The 17,836-nt window shown below is 51.2% G+C and overlaps 5 protein-coding genes across 5 annotated transcripts; 2 read left to right on the forward strand and 3 right to left on the reverse strand.

The window, feature by feature from the left end:
- Positions 1 to 1,491: 1,491 nt before the first annotated feature.
- Positions 1,492 to 4,916, forward strand: IAR55_005031 (uncharacterized protein; the record flags this gene model as incomplete). Its single annotated transcript, XM_066948125.1, has 3 exons — positions 1,492 to 2,375; positions 2,438 to 4,792; positions 4,856 to 4,916. The coding sequence occupies 3 exons, from the start codon at positions 1,492 to 1,494 to the stop codon at positions 4,914 to 4,916; spliced, it is 3,300 nt and encodes a 1,099-aa protein (XP_066801584.1).
- An 832-nt stretch (positions 4,917 to 5,748) lies between these two features.
- Positions 5,749 to 8,271, reverse strand: IAR55_005032 (uncharacterized protein; the record flags this gene model as incomplete). The annotated part of the gene is made up of 1 exon (XM_066948126.1): positions 5,749 to 8,271. One exon carries the CDS (start codon positions 8,269 to 8,271, stop codon positions 5,749 to 5,751), a length of 2,523 nt encoding a protein of 840 aa, XP_066801585.1.
- A 468-nt stretch (positions 8,272 to 8,739) lies between these two features.
- On the reverse strand, positions 8,740 to 12,944 carry IAR55_005033 (uncharacterized protein; the record flags this gene model as incomplete). The annotated part of the gene is made up of 11 exons (XM_066948127.1): positions 8,740 to 8,949; positions 9,011 to 9,286; positions 9,346 to 9,657; positions 9,712 to 9,978; positions 10,053 to 10,358; positions 10,439 to 10,792; positions 10,856 to 11,719; positions 11,776 to 12,254; positions 12,318 to 12,384; positions 12,448 to 12,465; positions 12,531 to 12,944. 11 exons carry the CDS (start codon positions 12,942 to 12,944, stop codon positions 8,740 to 8,742), a joined length of 3,567 nt encoding a protein of 1,188 aa, XP_066801586.1.
- A 424-nt stretch (positions 12,945 to 13,368) lies between these two features.
- IAR55_005034 (26S protease regulatory subunit 7) lies at positions 13,369 to 15,544 on the forward strand (the record flags this gene model as incomplete). Its single annotated transcript, XM_066948128.1, has 13 exons — positions 13,369 to 13,382; positions 13,433 to 13,446; positions 13,504 to 13,545; positions 13,619 to 13,656; positions 13,722 to 13,923; positions 14,009 to 14,174; positions 14,248 to 14,320; positions 14,376 to 14,471; positions 14,530 to 14,656; positions 14,717 to 14,966; positions 15,084 to 15,197; positions 15,258 to 15,348; positions 15,416 to 15,544. 13 exons carry the CDS (start codon positions 13,369 to 13,371, stop codon positions 15,542 to 15,544), a joined length of 1,356 nt encoding a protein of 451 aa, XP_066801587.1.
- Positions 15,545 to 15,895: 351 nt separating this feature from the next.
- IAR55_005035 (uncharacterized protein) lies at positions 15,896 to 17,539 on the reverse strand (the record flags this gene model as incomplete). The annotated part of the gene is made up of 2 exons (XM_066948129.1): positions 15,896 to 16,787; positions 16,953 to 17,539. The coding sequence occupies 2 exons, from the start codon at positions 17,537 to 17,539 to the stop codon at positions 15,896 to 15,898; spliced, it is 1,479 nt and encodes a 492-aa protein (XP_066801588.1).
- Between the last annotated feature and the right edge of the window lie 297 nt (positions 17,540 to 17,836).

Below are 17,836 nucleotides of genomic sequence, written 5' to 3' on the forward strand. Positions count from 1 at the left end.
TCAAGGACGCCCGAAACCAAAACTGTTTCATTTGTCCAAAGGCCCGGGGAAAAGGCAGGCTTCGACAAACGCGCAGAGACGGTAACTTGAGTGCTGCGTGCTCAACTTTGGGACCGCGATGGAGTTGTACATTTCATCGCGCGTCTGACAAGGAAGGAGGGCTTCAGTCACACCTGACTGCTGATCATGACGAATGCGGCATCATCTTCAACAGCGGCGTTGCACCTTGCGACGCAACCATATGTCCTCTTCACCAGATCCAAGAGCTGACTGTGCCAAGTTACGATACAGAACGTGTGCACGGACCACTTTGGTTGTTTCGTGACCGGCACGGTTCAGGGTGGACCTGGCGTTTCACCGGAACTCAGGAACGATTGACCGACCAAATTCCCCGATGAGGTAAAAGAAAAAGGGTCAGAGGACAGTTGATAGCTCGGACGCGTCTGCCTTTGTCTTTTCACATGCCCCTGTTTTCATTCTTCACTCCTTTCGCGTCCCACTGAGCCTTGGACCACCGAACTGTCAGCTTTCAAGTGAGCCTGCATACCCTCCGTACCTCGGTTCTGCAGGACCCACGTAATAATGTTCATGGGATCACCCCCCCCCCCTTGGTCCCTTGGTCTAACGCATCTCTCAAACGGATCTTACGGCCACTACCGATCGGGTTGGTTGTTTCTGTTGACACGCTCACCATACGGATCGATCCATCAGTCACGCGTCGACGAATACGAATACGAATACCTTTGATTTCTCTCAACTTCGGGCACATTATTGCACCTGCTAACCCCTCTTCTCACATTCACATGGGAAGAAAAAGTGACGACTTACTCGTTGCCCTTGGAGTACATTGCACTCCTCCTTGCTCCTTGTTCATTCACTCACTCACTCGACTTTCACTTCGACCCATCTGTTGAACAGAGGCTCATCCTTTCTATTTTCGTGACTCTCACAACAGTTTCGCCTGAGCGAGACTCTCACCTTCATTGTCACTTCGTTGCCTTCATTGCCACTTCATTCATTCATAGACACAAAGTAACCATCTCATCACGCTCAACTGCTTTCGGTCGATTTGATATACGACCTCCTCGCCAGTCAATTACAAGAACACTCTTTACACCTCGCAGCTCGACGTTACGCTCCGTTGGACACGGATACCGACCTCAGCATTACTCGACCAGTTTCGAGAAGGAGGATAGACGGAGGACGGATCTTGACGATCCAGAACTGAGCAAGACTAGAAGAACTGAATAGCGGAAGGGACATCGACTGTCCTCGTACTCTTTGACAGAGTTTCGACACGCTTCAAGCGCTCGACAACATACTCGATCTATCACATTGACACTGGCATACCAATCGGCAAACAGACGATCCGAGTACTGCATTATCACATTCATCGAACACACATCATACAACACCATCAAATACACATCTCACCCGCATATTCGTCCCTAGGCAAGCGCTCGGCCTCGTCAGGCCCCCCCCCGCCTTAACATGCTCATCCTCCCTTCTCTCCTTGCCCTAGCGGTGCTACCTCTGATACGGGCCGCGCCAAGTCTCAACTTCCCTCTTGCAGAACAGCAACCTCCCGTCGCGCGAATAGGCACCGAGTATGTCTTCGACCTTCTCGCTGCGACATTCAACTCGTCTTCAACCACTGAGATCAACTACACCACATCTGGTCTTCCAGGATGGTTGACTTGGGATCCGCCCAGCCTGGCCTTTCATGGCACGCCCGCAGCTTCAGACGCTGGCGAGGAGGTGATCACTTTGGCCGCGAATGACGGTACCGGATCAACGACATCCAACTTCACTCTTGTCGTTACCAATTACACTGTCCCAGGCGTCCATCAATCCTTCTACACTCAGATCAGACGGCCCAACCTCCACGCCATATCATCTGCTACTATCCTTCCGGGGGGTACTGGCGTATCCATCCCACCTTATTGGTCTTTCTCATTAGGGTTCCAGAGCGACACTTTCCGGATGTCTCGAACAGATCCCACCAACGGAAACCTGTATTCTGCTGCTCATCTCAGAGGATCAGTCGGTCTCCCATCATGGTTGCATTTCGACAACCAGACCTTCACTTTCACAGGTGTCGCGCCTGGTGAAGGGAGTTACACGATCGTAGCGACCGGTACGGACTTTTGGGGATATACAGGAGCACAGACCAGTTTCGTGATTGAAGTCGGACAAGGAGAAGGAATCGAAATTGCAAGGGGTCAAAATTTGACGAATGCGGAGACTATGGCGAAATCGAAGCTGAACTACACTGTCGATCTGGATGGGATCCTCCTCGGTGGGAATCAAGTGACAAAAGAGGATGTGACAATCAGCTTGGCCAACAACGACTACAACTGGTTGGAAATCGACAGGTAGGTGGAGAGATTTGGGGGCGTAAGCTATTGCAAGGTGCTGATAGGTGTATTTTTGACAGTTCGACCAACGTCATTTCTGGCACTGTACCAGACAAGTACCAGAATGGTACATTCAACTCGCTCTCTGTTCCCCTCAACATTGTACCTACCAATACTTCCAACACACTATCTTTGACCACTTGGCTCGGGATCGATGTGGTCCCTTACTTCTTCACAAGCTACTCTCTCCCCAATGGTACCGCTAAACCCTCTCAGACCTACGATTTCGACTTGTCCAGCTATCTCGTCAACAAGACGGCCACCGTCAACGCAACCGTCCTCCCTACCGATGCTGCGAAATGGTTGACTTTCTACACCAACAACTTGTCTCTTGTTGGAGTGACTCCAAGCAGCCCCCACTACAACCAGGTTCAGGTGGTATTTGAGGCCACCATGGGTCAGCTTGCAGCTACCACGTCACTCTTCGTCAGCCTTGCTGGGGTGACGGAGTCCACCACTAGCACTGACACGGCAGCTGTGCCTACTTCGAATCAGGGTACCACCCAAGGCGGTAAAGGTATCTCTCGAGCAGCCAAGATCGCTATGGGTGTGTGTCTTGGTCTGCTCCTCCTCGTCACGATCCTCCTCATCCTCTTCTTCTGCTGTTGCCGACGCCGCAAGACCAAGCAAGCCAACGAGAAGAAAGATGACGATGATGCGGACAGTTTCGTAGCCACTTCGCCCGTCAACCATCAAGATCCTTTCCGCAGGAGTAACACTCTGGACCCACCTCGAAACCTTTTGGGAGAGATCGCTAGGTTCTCGGGACTCAATCTGAGCTCTGGCAACGGACATCAACGGAATACCTCGCTGAGCACCGATGCGACTCTTGCGGTCAGCGCCAACGAAAAGCCACACCGACTCGACGGTCTCAAGGGTATCTTCGGGTGGACGACAAAGGATGACGAAAATGAGAAACCTGCAATCATCTCACCACAGATCCCAACATCATCTTCTCGCTCTTTCATTGGCTACCCCGACGTTATTGGTATCAGTGACCCTGTGGAACGACCTTCCCAAGACGCTTCATCATTTACGGCATCCTTCATTTCAGAGTCTTCTCGAGCAAGTTGGGAATCTAAAGGATCATTCCAGTGGTCTTCGGGAGAGAATGGGCCGGATGATGGCGAAGGCGATGAGGTGGCTAGCCTTGGAGCTGTGGGCGGCGGCAACCGGATCTCAACCGCCGAAAGTATTCCTAGACCCAGACCGAACTTCACTCCTCGATATCCACGACATCAATCACCCAGTGCTTTGGCGAGATTGACGAATCTTGATGAAGCGGGATCTCACTCTTCTTTCAGCGAATTCCACTCTTCGCAAGGAGGTCACGGTGCAAGAGACAGTCTACAATCTTCAGGGTTAGGGTTTGAATCCAACTCCCTTATGGGTAGCGGATCCATGTTCCAATCTGGATCGAGTTTCCCGGCAGGTCCTAGCGGTTTGAGCCGCTTTGGCGAATCTGCAACGGGAGGATTCCGATCGACCGACACCGATGACGAGGACGGATTGTCTGTGGAAGGACCCGCTGTAGTTGCGATGGCTGAACGACAATCTTTTGAGACCCGTCGACCTCAACGGCAAGATTCTCGAACAAATCCTAGACTGAAGGCTGGACGAGAACGAAGTGCAAATGGACCTCTACATGCACCACCGAGCGAGAAGTCAAGAGAGGCCATAGCGGAGGAAGGAAACAGAGTCAGCATGTTTGAAGACGCCGAGCCAGACATGGCAAGACGATCTACTGTCTACGCCCCGAGTGAAGCGACTACCAACCCGGGATTAGGATACCCCAATTCTGCGATCTACTTTGGGTCACCGAATCTCGAGCCGGAAATTGACACTTCCACGAATCGAGCTTCGAGTGTTCCTTCCGAAGCGACAGCACGATCATCGACGATCCGAGCGGTACCCTTCCGCGAGGCTAACCCTATGTCACCACCACTTCCCCAAGTCGGCAGCTTCATCCGACACAGAAGGACGAACACTGCAGGCTCAGCCTCTGGATCGGGCAACCATGGTCGGCCGACCTCTGGAGCGAATGACGGTCGAGTCCAAGCGATTGCCAACGAGACATTCTCCATCCATCCTCAAATAAACCCACCGCCAACCGTCTCTTTGAGCTCGGCCACATGGTCGTCCAATCCTCCATCGACTTATCGAGCCGAAGTGGAAGGTGGCGGTAGTCTACCGAGTTGGTTACATTTCGACGCGAGGGAACTTGAACTGTGGGGCGTACCGCCCATGCGGAGTTTGGGAGATGTGACGGTCGTGAGGATCGTGGAGAGAAGTGCCAGAGACCAGAGGAGGAGCGATCCGATGAGTTTCGGTTATGAACCTCCTCAGGAGAAGGAGGTCGGACGGGTGACGATCGAGTGAGTGTGGCCTGGCATCGATCGTACTGGAAAATGATTGCTGATGGCATGTCCGATTTGTAGAGTCTCGGATAGGATGAGAAGTCCACAATTCGCCTTGGAAGGTTCTCCTCATGCGCTGTGAGAGTATCGGGATAGGGTTCACTTGATGAGCCGCGGGCAGTGCAAGTCGCGAGGAGAGAGAGAGAGAGAGAGAATGAGCAGCAACAGGATGGGCAAGTGATAATGATAATGGTCATCCACGCAAGAAAGGGAAGCAACGAAGGAGGAACCGAAAGAAAGACAAGGAGGAGGGAAGTTGCTTCCTGCCCAGAGAGGGGAGGAGAAGGACTCTGAGCGTTCTATTAGTCTTGTAATATAATCTAACGATCAAAAGTACTCATCATGCAACGCAATAGACTCTGCTCTGGCGTTCACTCGCCCCATTTCAATCCAATCGAAATCGATATGGACAAATCGGGCACGTGCGAGATGATCATACCTAATATCAGTTACAGTATTAGTCAGTCATACGATGGAGATGGAGATGAAGATGAGTGCAAGAGAAATATAGATAAAGTGACTCGACGAAAGTGGGTGTCGAGTTCGCATGATTCCAATATCTCAAAGTATAGAATCTCGTAATTTATTCCATCAGCTCGCTCACTCGCTCTAGGCAGGAATGCGCAGACTCGAGCGAGGAAATGAGTGGGCCATAAAGGTAGGACGGCCTGTCTGAACATTGATATCTCCATTGCGAGATAGACAAATTCATTTACAGTTGCATGATGGGTTTATTCGATTGCTTGTGATGGTTCAATGACGACAAGTTGTATACTCGTACAGTAGCTTATGAGCTCGAATTCGAAAGTAACTTACTACCACCCAGATTCCCGATGATATACTGTAATGTACACGGTCCGCTTCCAGACGACGATCCTCTCGACCTCTCCATATCCACGACTCATCAAATGTCACTACCCTCCCCTCCCTTTCCTCCCTCTACTCCTACTTCGCCCTGTCCGTTCTTCATGCACCGCCCCCAACTCCCTTCCATACTCGTATCTCTCTCTCGAACCCTCTTCATCAGGCGACTGTATCTGGACCTGGACAGGATTGAGATCATTCCCACCATTTCTCGACAAACTTCTCGGACCTCTTGAGACAGACGGCGATTTCGATGATCTCGATCTTGATTCAGATTGTGAAGGCGAAGGTGAAACGTTGTTTGATATGGGTTCAAAGCCATGGATCGCTGACCGGAAAGTCGTACTGTACGCTGGAGCAGATTGAGGGGCTAAGCCTCCTCCTCGATGAGCACTTTGTGATCTTGATCTGGACGAATGTCCCGAAGTAGGGATCGGTAAGCCGTCTATGACTACGTTACTCGATTGTCGAGCATGTGGTAGACCAGGGCTCGGTGAAAATTTTGATGGATTGGAATTGCAAGTCGGTCGCCCAGGAACAGACAGCCCGACACTATCATCTCTCCTTATTGATCTGCCCCTGTTGACATCGACATTCTCCAGACTCTGCACCAGATCTGGCGCATCAAAAGCAAACATTTGTCGATGGCTGTTCCCGCTACTCCTACTTCTTGATGCGCTGACCGATCTTGAACGAGGTTGTTGTTGATTGCCCCATTGGGTTGCGTCAGTTGCAGACGATAAAGGCGCGAACACATCTCGAGGATGATCGCGGATGAACGCAGTCCCATGACTGTACGCCCCTCTTTCTCCTGAAGATTGCTTGCGCGGTCCATGATTTGGGGAAACGATAGGAACAGGTATAGCACTCCCGTCGCCGATAACGCTTCGTCTGCGAGACCGTGTATCGGCCAATCCATCCCCCAATGGTAGCCTGGCCCGCGAGCGACTCCTACTCTTATTTCTTGATTTCACCTCGGCCCACCCAGACACGGCATCGCTTTCTCTCACCCTTTTTATAGTCCACCGGGTATCTCGATTGCCATCCAGACAACCAAACAGGCATTCCATCCATTCTCGTCCCAAGTCTGGCGGCGGATCCCAGCTCCCGCGCAAGATCTTCATCTGCAATCTAGGATCGAAAGCGTCCACAAAAGGCAATCTGCTTGTGAGAAGGGCGTGAAGGATAATTCCAACCGCCCATATGTCTTGAGCCAGAGATGGACCGGATGGCGGGGCACGTAGAAGTTCGGGAGGCGCATAAGGTAGAGAGGCTGAGGGGAAGGGTTGAGCAGGCAGGGTCGTCGTATCGTGCATTGCATGTTCGTTGAGCCTGTACGAGTGCGAGTGAGAGGAATTGGCGAAAGGGGAAGACGTTCTCGGATTTCGATGTAGATGCGTCGGAAGCGTAGCATGTCGACAGACTCCCACACTGCCATTGTTGGCACCGCTCACATTCAATGGCGGAGGAATAGTCGCGATGTGAGTCCGTTCTTCTTGATTTCCATCCACTTTCTGTGCCATGTAAAAGTCGCAAGCCATCACTGCTCCGACATGATCGACCAAGAAATTGTCCAGCTTCAGATCCCCATGCAGGACTCCTCCTTCAAAGCCCTCGAACCCTTCGTGCAAAGCTGCAACGGCTGCCACGACTCCAGGAAACCATTTTCTCGCTGTCTTATCTGATCCTCCTTCTCTCCTCAATACATCCAGCAATGAGCCGCCAGGAAGATAAGGTGTGATGAGAAAAGTAGCAAATGGCGTTCGGTGCATTTCGATCAGGGGAAGTAAGCTCGGATGTCTTGGCAAGCCTTTCCATATCCTGATCTCGTCTTCGAATTTCTCCAAACTCCCAGATCGATCGGACAGATCATCCCGTTTGACGATTTTGCATGCTAGGACCTCTCCGGTCGAGATATGGATTGCCTTTCTGACCGTCGAGAAGCCGCCTCTTCCAACGAGTTTGCCGAGCGTGTATTCCAGTACTCGCGCGCCTTGAGCGTCGGGCGCAAGATTTGACGGACCACGAAGAGATGTTGATGATGAGAAATGGGATAGGAAGGCCGAGGCGGGCGAAAAAGCACTTGAGGATACGTCAGATGCGCCGGTAGGTGACGAAGGTGCCGAAGGACCAGGGTCAGATAGGAAAGAAGGAGAGGGAAGACCAGAGGTCGGTATGGATGAGAGTGAAGGCGCAGGAGGCATGGAGAGTGTGCCAGGTGGTGACGCATGATGAGAAAAGAGAGGATGCCGAGCGGCTGCTGGAGGCGTGTAGGGCAGAGTCGAAGTGGAAGGTCCAGCGTGTTGGGAAGACAAGTCTGAGCCAGCAGCTGTGAAACTGACGATCTCTTTCCTTGATCCACCAAACGGACCGGGAGCTCTCAAGCTGATGGCTCTTCTCACATCAGCTACAGCATCTCCGCTATCTGGTCTCCCCAGAACTAGTCCTGTGTTCGCTGAACCATCGTCGAATCCCGAGTCGTAGCTGTTCGACCTGACAGGAGCATTGAGACGTTGGATGAATAATGATGCTGGAGATGGACCTGGTGGATTGGGAGACGAACCATGCAGCATTCTGTGGAGTACAGCGATGAAGAGTCAGGAATATTGCCTCGGGTCAGCACGAGCGAGGCCAAGCAGATCCTTAACGCTGGAAGGCACTTGCTAAAGGTCGAAAGAGGGGACTGGCAACAGGAAGATGAGACACTCACGAGCTGCCAACGATTGCGCTTCTGTCTTCCCTTCTGTGATTGACTTGCTGATCTTGGTTGCGATGCTATACAGCTGTAGCGGATTGAGTCTTCCCAATGGTCTCAATGTTAAGAAGAGATAATGATCAAAGGAGCGTTGTTCAAGTAGGGATGAGACAGAGGAAGGATGTTGGCCATAAATTGTTGCTGTTTTCGATTTCATGGCAAAGACCCCGGCTAATTTACTTCCGTCCTCGCCGGAACCCACAGACCGTCCAGAGTGGCAAAACACAACAACAAATAGGTAGATGATGACCATCGACCCTGACTTTATCCTATATTCATCATCGTTTCAATCATTATTATCAGACGTAATATCAATACAATGATCATAGTCTCCACCCTCACTGTCATCGACGACCACTGGAACAGTCGACGAATGCTTCTGCTTGGCGTCGAGGATGGTTTTGCGCTCGGCATGAATCTGTGCCATTAATTGTCGCATTCGCGTCTTCTTGTTCGTATACTGTAAAGCATATGCGGCAGCAGTCCTGGATGGATGCTGATCATATAGCCCGATCAGTGTTCTGACCTATCTCATTAGCTAATCAAGGCACACTCACCATCTTAGCGAAATCTTCCCATTCTTCCGGGCGGTGATACTTCGAGTCCATTCCTTTGTCAAGTACATAGGTAGCCATTGCCAATCTTTCTTCTTCGGTCCATCTCGGGAACTGTCGAACCTTCATCCTGGGCGCAGATCGACCTTGGAGCTCCTTCTGGTCAATGACTGATCCTGTGGTACGTGTATCTGGGGGTTTCACCACTCTGAAGCGACCTTCTCCATTCCGCCAATCATTCCATCGACATGCCCATTTCTTGCGAGAATAGACTCCCACCTGAGTGAAGGAACAGGTTCAGCGGTAAGCACGATTTCGCAGCAAGATCGGACACGCACCTTCTCCGTCATTTCCAGACCCACTTCAACCGGAGTCAATTTCCGGCTTTCAAACTCCTCTTTCCTTTCTTCGAAAAGCTTTGCGAGCTCCTCGGTCGACAGACGCTTAACTTCCGTATCGGACGCTTTCTTCAGCTTCGGTACTTTCTTGCTGGGGGCTTTCGGCGAGACCTGCCCTTTCGGCGTTGGGTCCGGGGCGGCCCCTACTGATACATCTGGTGATACTATTTTATCCTGTCCCGCAAATTTTCCGGTAGCAGATCTCCATTGTTGGTAGTAAACAATCCAGGTATTTTGGGAATAGGTCTCGTACTGCCGTTTGATGTCAATTCTGTTGCACAGGGAGGTCCATGACGTCTGACTCACGACCTCGGCAAGGTAAAACCCGATATCGGCGGCGCTAACTCGATCTTCTGTCAACCGTTTGTGCTCCTTCATGAAGATAAGGCATAGACCCTCCAGGCTGTATCTTTCTCTTCCAGCATTGCTTTTGGTCACCTTCGGCGCCTGCGTGCTGCTGCTTTTCTTCTGCGGTGATAGCCGATCAGACTCGACTGAGCGAGTGTATCTTCCAGTCTTTGAGAACCACTCATGACACAGCTGTCGCCAAGCGCCTTTTGCATGCATCGGATACTACAAAGCGGTAAGATACCACCTCAGCTCAGCTTGAGACGGACACAAGAGTCTCAGCTGGATGAACCAGATACCTTTTCGCCGAGTATTGTAGCCATCTCTTGTTCCGTACTGTCATGGAGAGTCGTCTTCCTTTCCGTTTCGAGGATCTGTGTGATTGTCTGCGAAGAATTTATCGGACTTTTATCTTCGACAATTGACTTGGCTGGCGATTTGTTGGGCTCGGTAAAGGTTGATGGCCGGCTATTTGACAATGGTGATTTCGTAGTCCTCCGAGTCTGATCTTCCGCGGAAACAGCCGGTAGATACGCGAATCTACCTTCTTTTTGACGCCATCTTCGATACAAGGTCTGCCACCGTCCCACAGAATACACGCCGTACTAGGGAGGACAGCATCTTTGTGTCAGCATATCACACATCTGATTATTTGACACAGCGAAACAACTTCCCAATAACTCACATTCGAATGCAGATGATTACCGAATCCAGCTTTTCCACCCCATAGTTTCTCCTCTGTTGTGAATATCGCGTCGAGCTCCACTGCGCTCATATACGGTTCAGTATGCGCACCAGGTCTCTGACTGCCCTTCGGCTGGTCGGTATCTTGATTCGGATTGCCTCCTGGCACGCAATATTCTGCCTCATCTAGCAGCCGTCCTGCTTCCAAGCTTTTTGACGCCCATTTGAGATTCAATTGCCAGACTCCGGTGACCTTGATCGAGTGAACGATCGATTGCCACTCGGCCGGTTTGTAGTTCCATATCAAAACATGAGTGGCTTCCCTGTACTCCGCAACAATCTCCCCGCCCGCCCCCTGACGAACGTCCCATCAGCTCATGAATCCATATTTCCAATGATATGATGCTGAGCCACTTACTCTCAGCTGACGGATAAGACTCAATCTGTCTCCATATGCAGGATCCACCCAGAATTTGAGTCCGCTAAACAGAGTAGCTGGATCCGACGACATCTTGTTCGAGTCTGGTTCAGCAGGATGTAAGATCGGTGAAGTGAGCGACCGCGACGTACTCGATTCGGCAGTTTCGTCTACCGGACGCTGTGCAGACCAGATTCCCTCTTCGGTTGCTTCGTGATCGACATATACATTGGACGCCAAATGGATTGGACTCGGATCGAGTCCAGCCACTGATTCCTCTTCGTCTGGGATGTCGATAACATCTAGCTCCACTGTAGGCTCGTGAGTCGACTCCACAACGGCCACAAATGAGTCCTGGGCTGGCGCTTGGCCCTCATCGCCATCGATATCCATTGGCTCGTCGTGCGTACCCACTGTACTTTGAGCCTGGTTCTCGCTGGGGTCCGCTCCAGACTCCCCCGCTTTGTCGTCATCGTCCCCTGCCTGTGTTTCGTCACCAATACCTCCATCCTCGACAGCGCCTTCACTTTGATCTGCCATTCCATCCGAAGTCGTCATGACTTGTTTTGGCGGTCCACCAACTCGACATCCCGCCCAACGATCCTTCTCTCCCAGAAACCTCCCGACTTTGACGCACTCATCCACCCACCAGGCCTTCAGGATCACCTTACTTTGCCACGGCTCTTCTTCCTCTGCTACTTCCGGTTGAGATAACCTTCTCCGTTTGCGATAGCGTCGTAGATCTGAGGCTGCAAGCCACTCAGGATGGCAATATCTGTCAAAGACATAGGTACTTGCTGGAGATAAAAGCAATATCTGAGTTGTCGGCTCGGTATGGTCTGGCGAAATTTGTCCTCCTTCACTCTGTTAATGATATGTCAGCGGGCATATCACCAGCGACCATTGACTCGATGACTGACCTCAATCTTCGAGATCAAGCTTCTGCGGTCTGTCAAAGCAGGATCGACCCAGATCTGCAGTCCGTCTTCCGCCTCTTCATCATACCAAATTCCATTTCCATCACTGTCATACGAGACTCCTCCTGCTGGATAATGTACGTGATACAGTCTTAGCGATGTTGAGGGCCTGGCTTCTGATCCCACAAAACCAGACATGTTTGTTGGGTCTATTTCAGGTTTCGAGCAAAAAGGCGTGGGTACTAAGGGCGGGGGAGTTGAGTCTTTGGGCGCTGCAGAACGTTTGCGAGGCGAATGGTTTGGTGGAATTTCAACCTCTTCCAGATCCTCTGGTATCTCCGAGCTCATAACATAGTCGGAGTCGGACGATCCAGAGTCAGAGTATGAGGAGCTTGAAGACAAGCTGATCGCGCCTATCGAGGTTTCACCAGGTCGACTGGAATCCTCCTCTTCAACTGTCTGTCGACTTTCCTCCTTGTTTGCTGCAGGTCAAAACAGTCCGGTGAATTAGGTATTGCTATACTGTGGAAAGTATTCTATCTCACCTTCTCCCTTCGTACGCTTCTCAATTCGACGTTGCCGTCGTTCTTCGGCCAATCGCCAAGATCGCTCCTGTACAGTCGGGTGACTATCAGTTCGGTTCTTCGTCTGAAGCGAGCCAAGTGTCACACTCACCTGTCTGCTTTCGTAAGTCTGAAACAGAAATACAGCTGAGATTAGCAAAGACAGATTGAACAAATTTCCATCCTCATACTCACAGGATCAGTCTTCCGAATCTCGTCTGCCCTTCGTCTGTGCCTCTCTCTTTTTGTCTCCCTCTTTTCTGCCCTTTCCTGCTTTGTCAACTGCCACCCAGCTTTGACAATTTCTCGCCCTCGTCCTTCGGCCAATAGTCTCTCTTGATGCCTTATCAGCTCCTGTCGCGCTCTAGCTCTGTTTCGAAGCTTTTTGGACCTTCGTTTGGTCTTCGACTTGGGCTTGGCAGTTCCTCCGTCTGTCTTGATCTTGGTTCTCGAGTCGGTCACAGTGTGAGTCGAACTCGATGCACCCCCATTCTCCTTTTTGGGTTTCGTTTCTGTTCGAGTTGAGCGGGATGCAGATTGAGCCGGCTTTGTACTATTCACAGTGCTCGAGCGTTTGGAATTAGAATGTGAACCTGAAGGGGTAGTCATCAACGGCTTCGAGTACCTCGGGTCCCGATGATCATTGACAGTAGTCGCCAATTACGCAGGAGGAACGAGACATTACTGTATATGCGACAACGTTAAGAACGAAAGCATGCATGATGGTTTATATGACATTGAACATTCACGTTCTGAATGAGCGGTTGTAAGTAGACGTGGGGCACCATAGCGGTGTTTCCGGCGTTACAGCATCATATTGAAGGGATGGTGAGCGCGTGGCACTTGTATCTGACAGTATGGGGGCCCTCGAAGCGCGACTTGTCATCGCTTCATCTCGTCGTCTTACAAGTCACTGTATCCACCTTTTATCTCGCGACTACACCTTCGTTTTCCTCAATCCTACTAGATTCACAGACACACGGACATCCCAAGAGACAACAACAAAACTACGGCCTGCACATAATCGGCAAATATGGCGCCCAAGGAGTGAGTCTAGTCGATTGTCCATTGGTTCCCTATGCTGACAACCGCCGCAGGGATTGGGAGAAGTGTAAGTGGACAAGGAAGGGAATCAGGGTGGGAAAGCGACTGATGAGTCTCGCCACAGACGACAAGAAAGTGACAGATGAGAAGGAGGAGAAGATTGTCGGTATGTCTGCTACAAATTCTCCATCTCGGTGGTCATGGGTAGCAGAGGAGATGTCGACTAAGCATGATTATAGCTCTTGACGAATCTGATATCCAAATTCTCAAAACCTACGTGAGTTCCGATCCCCAACCCACGACTTCTTTCAGCATCGTGCTGAAGCTTGATCGGTACCACAGGGACAAGGACCTTATTCTCTTGCACTGAAGAAGATCGAGAATGAGCTCAAGGAGATCCAAAAGCGAGTTAACGAGAAGATGGGCGTGAGGGAGTCGGACACTGGTCTGGCCAGTGCGAACTTGTGGGATGTAGCTGCAGACAGGCAAAGGCAGGGACAAAGACCTTTGCAGGTGGCCAGATGTCAGACTATCATCAAAGCTAGTGAGTGTAGTTCTTTTGAATCGTGTCATGATGACAGCCAGATAAGGTGGCGTTGGTTTGACACTGACTGAGCTATCTTCATCAGCCGAGCCTCCACCCAGCGATCGTCCGCTCAACCCCCAAGATGGAGCTGGTGCAGGCAATCCCGAGGGAGACAAATATGTCATCTCAATCAAACAGGTGGCGAAGTTCGTTGTCGGTTTGGGGGATCAAGTGGCACCGACCGATGTGGAAGAGGGTATGCGAGTTGGGTGAGTCAAAAAGAGCTCGCAATGGACGATCCAGCCTAGCTGCTGACCATGACCTTATACTTCGCACTTGTAGTGTCGATCACACGAACTACAAAATTATGATCCCCTTACCACCCAAGATCGATCCCTCAGTCACAATGATGCAGGTGTGTCGCTAGGCAGCAAAAATGATTGACCAATGCTGACAAGCGCACCTTTCAGGTCGAGGAGAGACCATCAATCACTTACGCCGATGTTGGAGGATGTAAAGAGCAGATCGAGAAGCTGCGAGAGGTCGTGGAGTTGCCTTTATTAGAGGTGCGTGAAATACAAAAGTGAGGAGAAGACATGTTGCTGACAGGAAACCTCTTTCTAGCCTGAGCGATTCGCCAACCTTGGTATCGAGCCTCCAAAGGGTGTGCTCCTGTACGGTCCTCCCGGTACGGGTAAGACACTCTGTGCTCGAGCCGTGGCCAACCGAACAGACAGTACTTTCATCCGAGGTGAGTGCCTCGGCTTTCGCTCCGTTTTACTTTTCACATGGCTGACTTCAAGGCACGCAGTCATCGGCTCTGAGCTTGTCCAGAAGTACATTGGTGAAGGTGCACGAATGGTTCGGGAGTTATTCGAGATGGCCCGATCGAAGAAAGCCTGTATCATCTTTTTCGACGAAGTGGACGCCATCGGAGGAGCGAGATTCGATGACGGTGCGGGTGGTGATAACGAGGTGCAGAGAACTATGTTGGAGTTGATTAACCAGCTGGACGGTTTCGATTCCAGAGGGAACATCAAGGTCATCATGGCTACCAACAGGTGAGCTCGATTTTTGATCATTGGAAAATATGAGGTCTAGGAGTGGAGTACAGCCGGAGGAGAGCGGCTATTTGAGTCAACGGAGAGACAATTGGAGCTAACGATGTGTCTGGATAGACCGGACACACTCGATCCTGCATTGTTGCGACCTGGACGACTGGACCGAAAAGTGGAGTTCAGCTTGCCGGACAATGAGGGTAGAACGCACATCCTGAAAATTCACGGCAAGAGGTGAGCCATGATGCTGATAAAGGGTTGCAAGCGACTCAAGTTGACACTTGAAATTGTCAGTATGAGTGTGGAGCGGGATATTCGATACGATCTCATTGCACGTCTGTGTCCCAACGCCACCGGTGCGGAGCTCAAATCGGTTGCTACTGAGGTGAGTGATTGGAGGACTGCGAGCGGCGGCCTCTAGCTCACAATTCGGCGCTGTGTTCCTTTCACAGGCTGGAATGTTCGCCATCCGAGCTAGGAGAAAAGTCGCTACCGAGAGAGATTTCCTGGATGCGGTGGAGAAGGTTATTCGACAGGGTACAAAGTTCTCAAGTACGGCTTTGTATGCGCAATACAACTAGACGTGTTGGCGAGCAGTGAGCTGCATTGCGAGCCGTGGGAGTGAGAAGTGTACGATCGATGAAACAGATCATGCATCGATATTACAAGTGAGGCAGCCTCTCACGGTGCAAAACGGCTCGCCCGTGAACTGAACATGCATGCTCACTCCTTTTTACGTGTGAATATCGTTGTGACCTGCACACATCCCAACCACCTACGACGACACTGTTACAACATGATTTCGCATTTCTTCAACTTTATCTTGCGCAAAATCTTGCAGGCGCCTTCCTCCCATTCCCTCGGGTGGAACGGTCCCATGCCCGCTGGTACCACTCCATATCTTTCTCTTGAGTGCTTTATCCCATCATGGATTAAAATCCCCCTCTCAAGTCCAACGCTGCCCCAAACCTCTCTGCATCAAATCCCAACACAGCCGTTCTCCTGTCCCTGTCCCTGTCTCTGCTTTCTCGCGCCTGCACTTGCACTTGCACTTGCTCCTCATCCCCAACACCATTCCCATCAACAGGCGTCTCTCTCCCATCTCCATCACCTTCTTCCTCTCTCGAAGGTAATTTATCTTCTGGACGAGGTGGCGGACTCGGTCTTCTCCGAGGTGTAACGTCTCCATCTCCATCTTCTGCTTCGGAACTTTCCAGATTGAGATGTCTCAAATGACCATGTTGTATAGCCGTTTGCGCCTGGGCATGAGGATGAGAAGTTGATCGGAGTGATGGTGGTTGATGATGATGATGATGGAATTTTATAGGTGGCCAATCGATATATTTCTGATTTTGATTCTGATTCCGAGTAGAAGTATATCCTTCTGACTCTTCTTCTTCTTCTTCTGAGATGGTCGAGCCCGAGAAAGACGATAACGACGTCGTGGGCGACATGATACCACTCGAATCGTCATCATCACTTGCTCTTCTTCTAGGAGGCGGTGAACCTGGGATCCCAGCTCCTCGTTCAGAAATCGGCGTCTCATGTCCGTCTTCCTCTTCTACCGTGCCCAATCCCAACGCCGTTCCTGGCTGGGCAGGAGATCCGACCGAATGATTAGAAGTTGAAGTAGGTTTCAACGGAGGTAGATTTGGCGCTGAACTTCTTCGGCTCAGTAAACCAACCTTGTCCGAACCTGTTTCTGAAGAAGTTGAGACGGTGGACGTTTGGGAAGACTGGGACGACGATCGAGCTCGTTTGACGGTCCGCCAGAGGGCTTTAGCGCCTGATTTGGCGAGTTGTCCGACGTCTACCGGGTCGTTACTGAGGGTGAAGCGATGGAACAAGATTAGCATAGCACCGTCTATTATGGGCGAATAGAAAACGGGACCCAACCCAGTACAAGGAATTTCAAGCAAGAGGGGAGCAGAAAAAGATGGAACGGAAGGATTGACCGGTCGCCAAATCGATGGAAACCAGACCACTCACCCATTCTTACTCTCATACATCTTCTTATAACTCTCCCACTCCTCATCACTCATCACAACCTTCTGACCGCTCCCCGACCCTCCGCCGCCTCCTCCACCCTGATTCCCTATCAGATGTTTGCGACTAGCCACGCCTAACGTGATCGAGTTCCGCCTTCTAAATTCAGGCGGGACAGATGGGAGAGGCGCGAACGTGATTTTGGGGGTGGTAGTCGATGATGAGCCTCTTCGAAGTGGAATTGGGGGATGAGTGGGTGGATTGAATTGTGTGGACTGGGTGGATGAGACGGAGGTGAAAGATGGTGAAGGTGATTGCTGTCCGACAAATTCCGAATCATTCTTGGAAGTTGTTGAAGTGGAAGAGGAAGCTGCCGGGGAAGGGTAAGTGGAAGGGGAAGTGGAAGGGGAAGTGGAATGGGAAGCATGGAGGGCGACATTCTCCTCGGGAGGTAAAGGAGTCGATGTTCTTCTGGGGGACAGTGCAGGGCGACCTTTACCGTTCAACAGGATGGATCCGGCTGGTTTGTCCTTCGATAGTGAAGGATTACCAGGTATGAGCAGTGACACGCCGGAGGAGACGGAAGACATCTTGCGCACGGGGGCGACTGTGGTGAGATGAAGGAACCAGCCGAGTTTTGGATGTGAACGGAGCAGGAAAACGGGGTCGTAGTGGACGTCAAATCTGATTAGGTTCGTCTGTGTGGACCTGCACAGTTGAGCAGTGTCACGATTGTGTGCTTGCCTGTTTCTTTCCCGTGAAGACTAGCACGGTCTGTCGAGATGTCGTATGTATCCTCTGGGCGTCATGTATGCGTATTTCTCGCCAGTCGCTGGACGGGAACCAGAAGAAAAGAGACGGACTGGTGTAGCAGTGGAGGCCCCAGG

This window comes from Kwoniella newhampshirensis, chromosome 9, assembly GCF_039105145.1.
Source record: "Kwoniella newhampshirensis strain CBS 13917 chromosome 9, whole genome shotgun sequence".
NCBI lineage: Eukaryota > Fungi > Basidiomycota > Tremellomycetes > Tremellales > Cryptococcaceae > Kwoniella > Kwoniella newhampshirensis.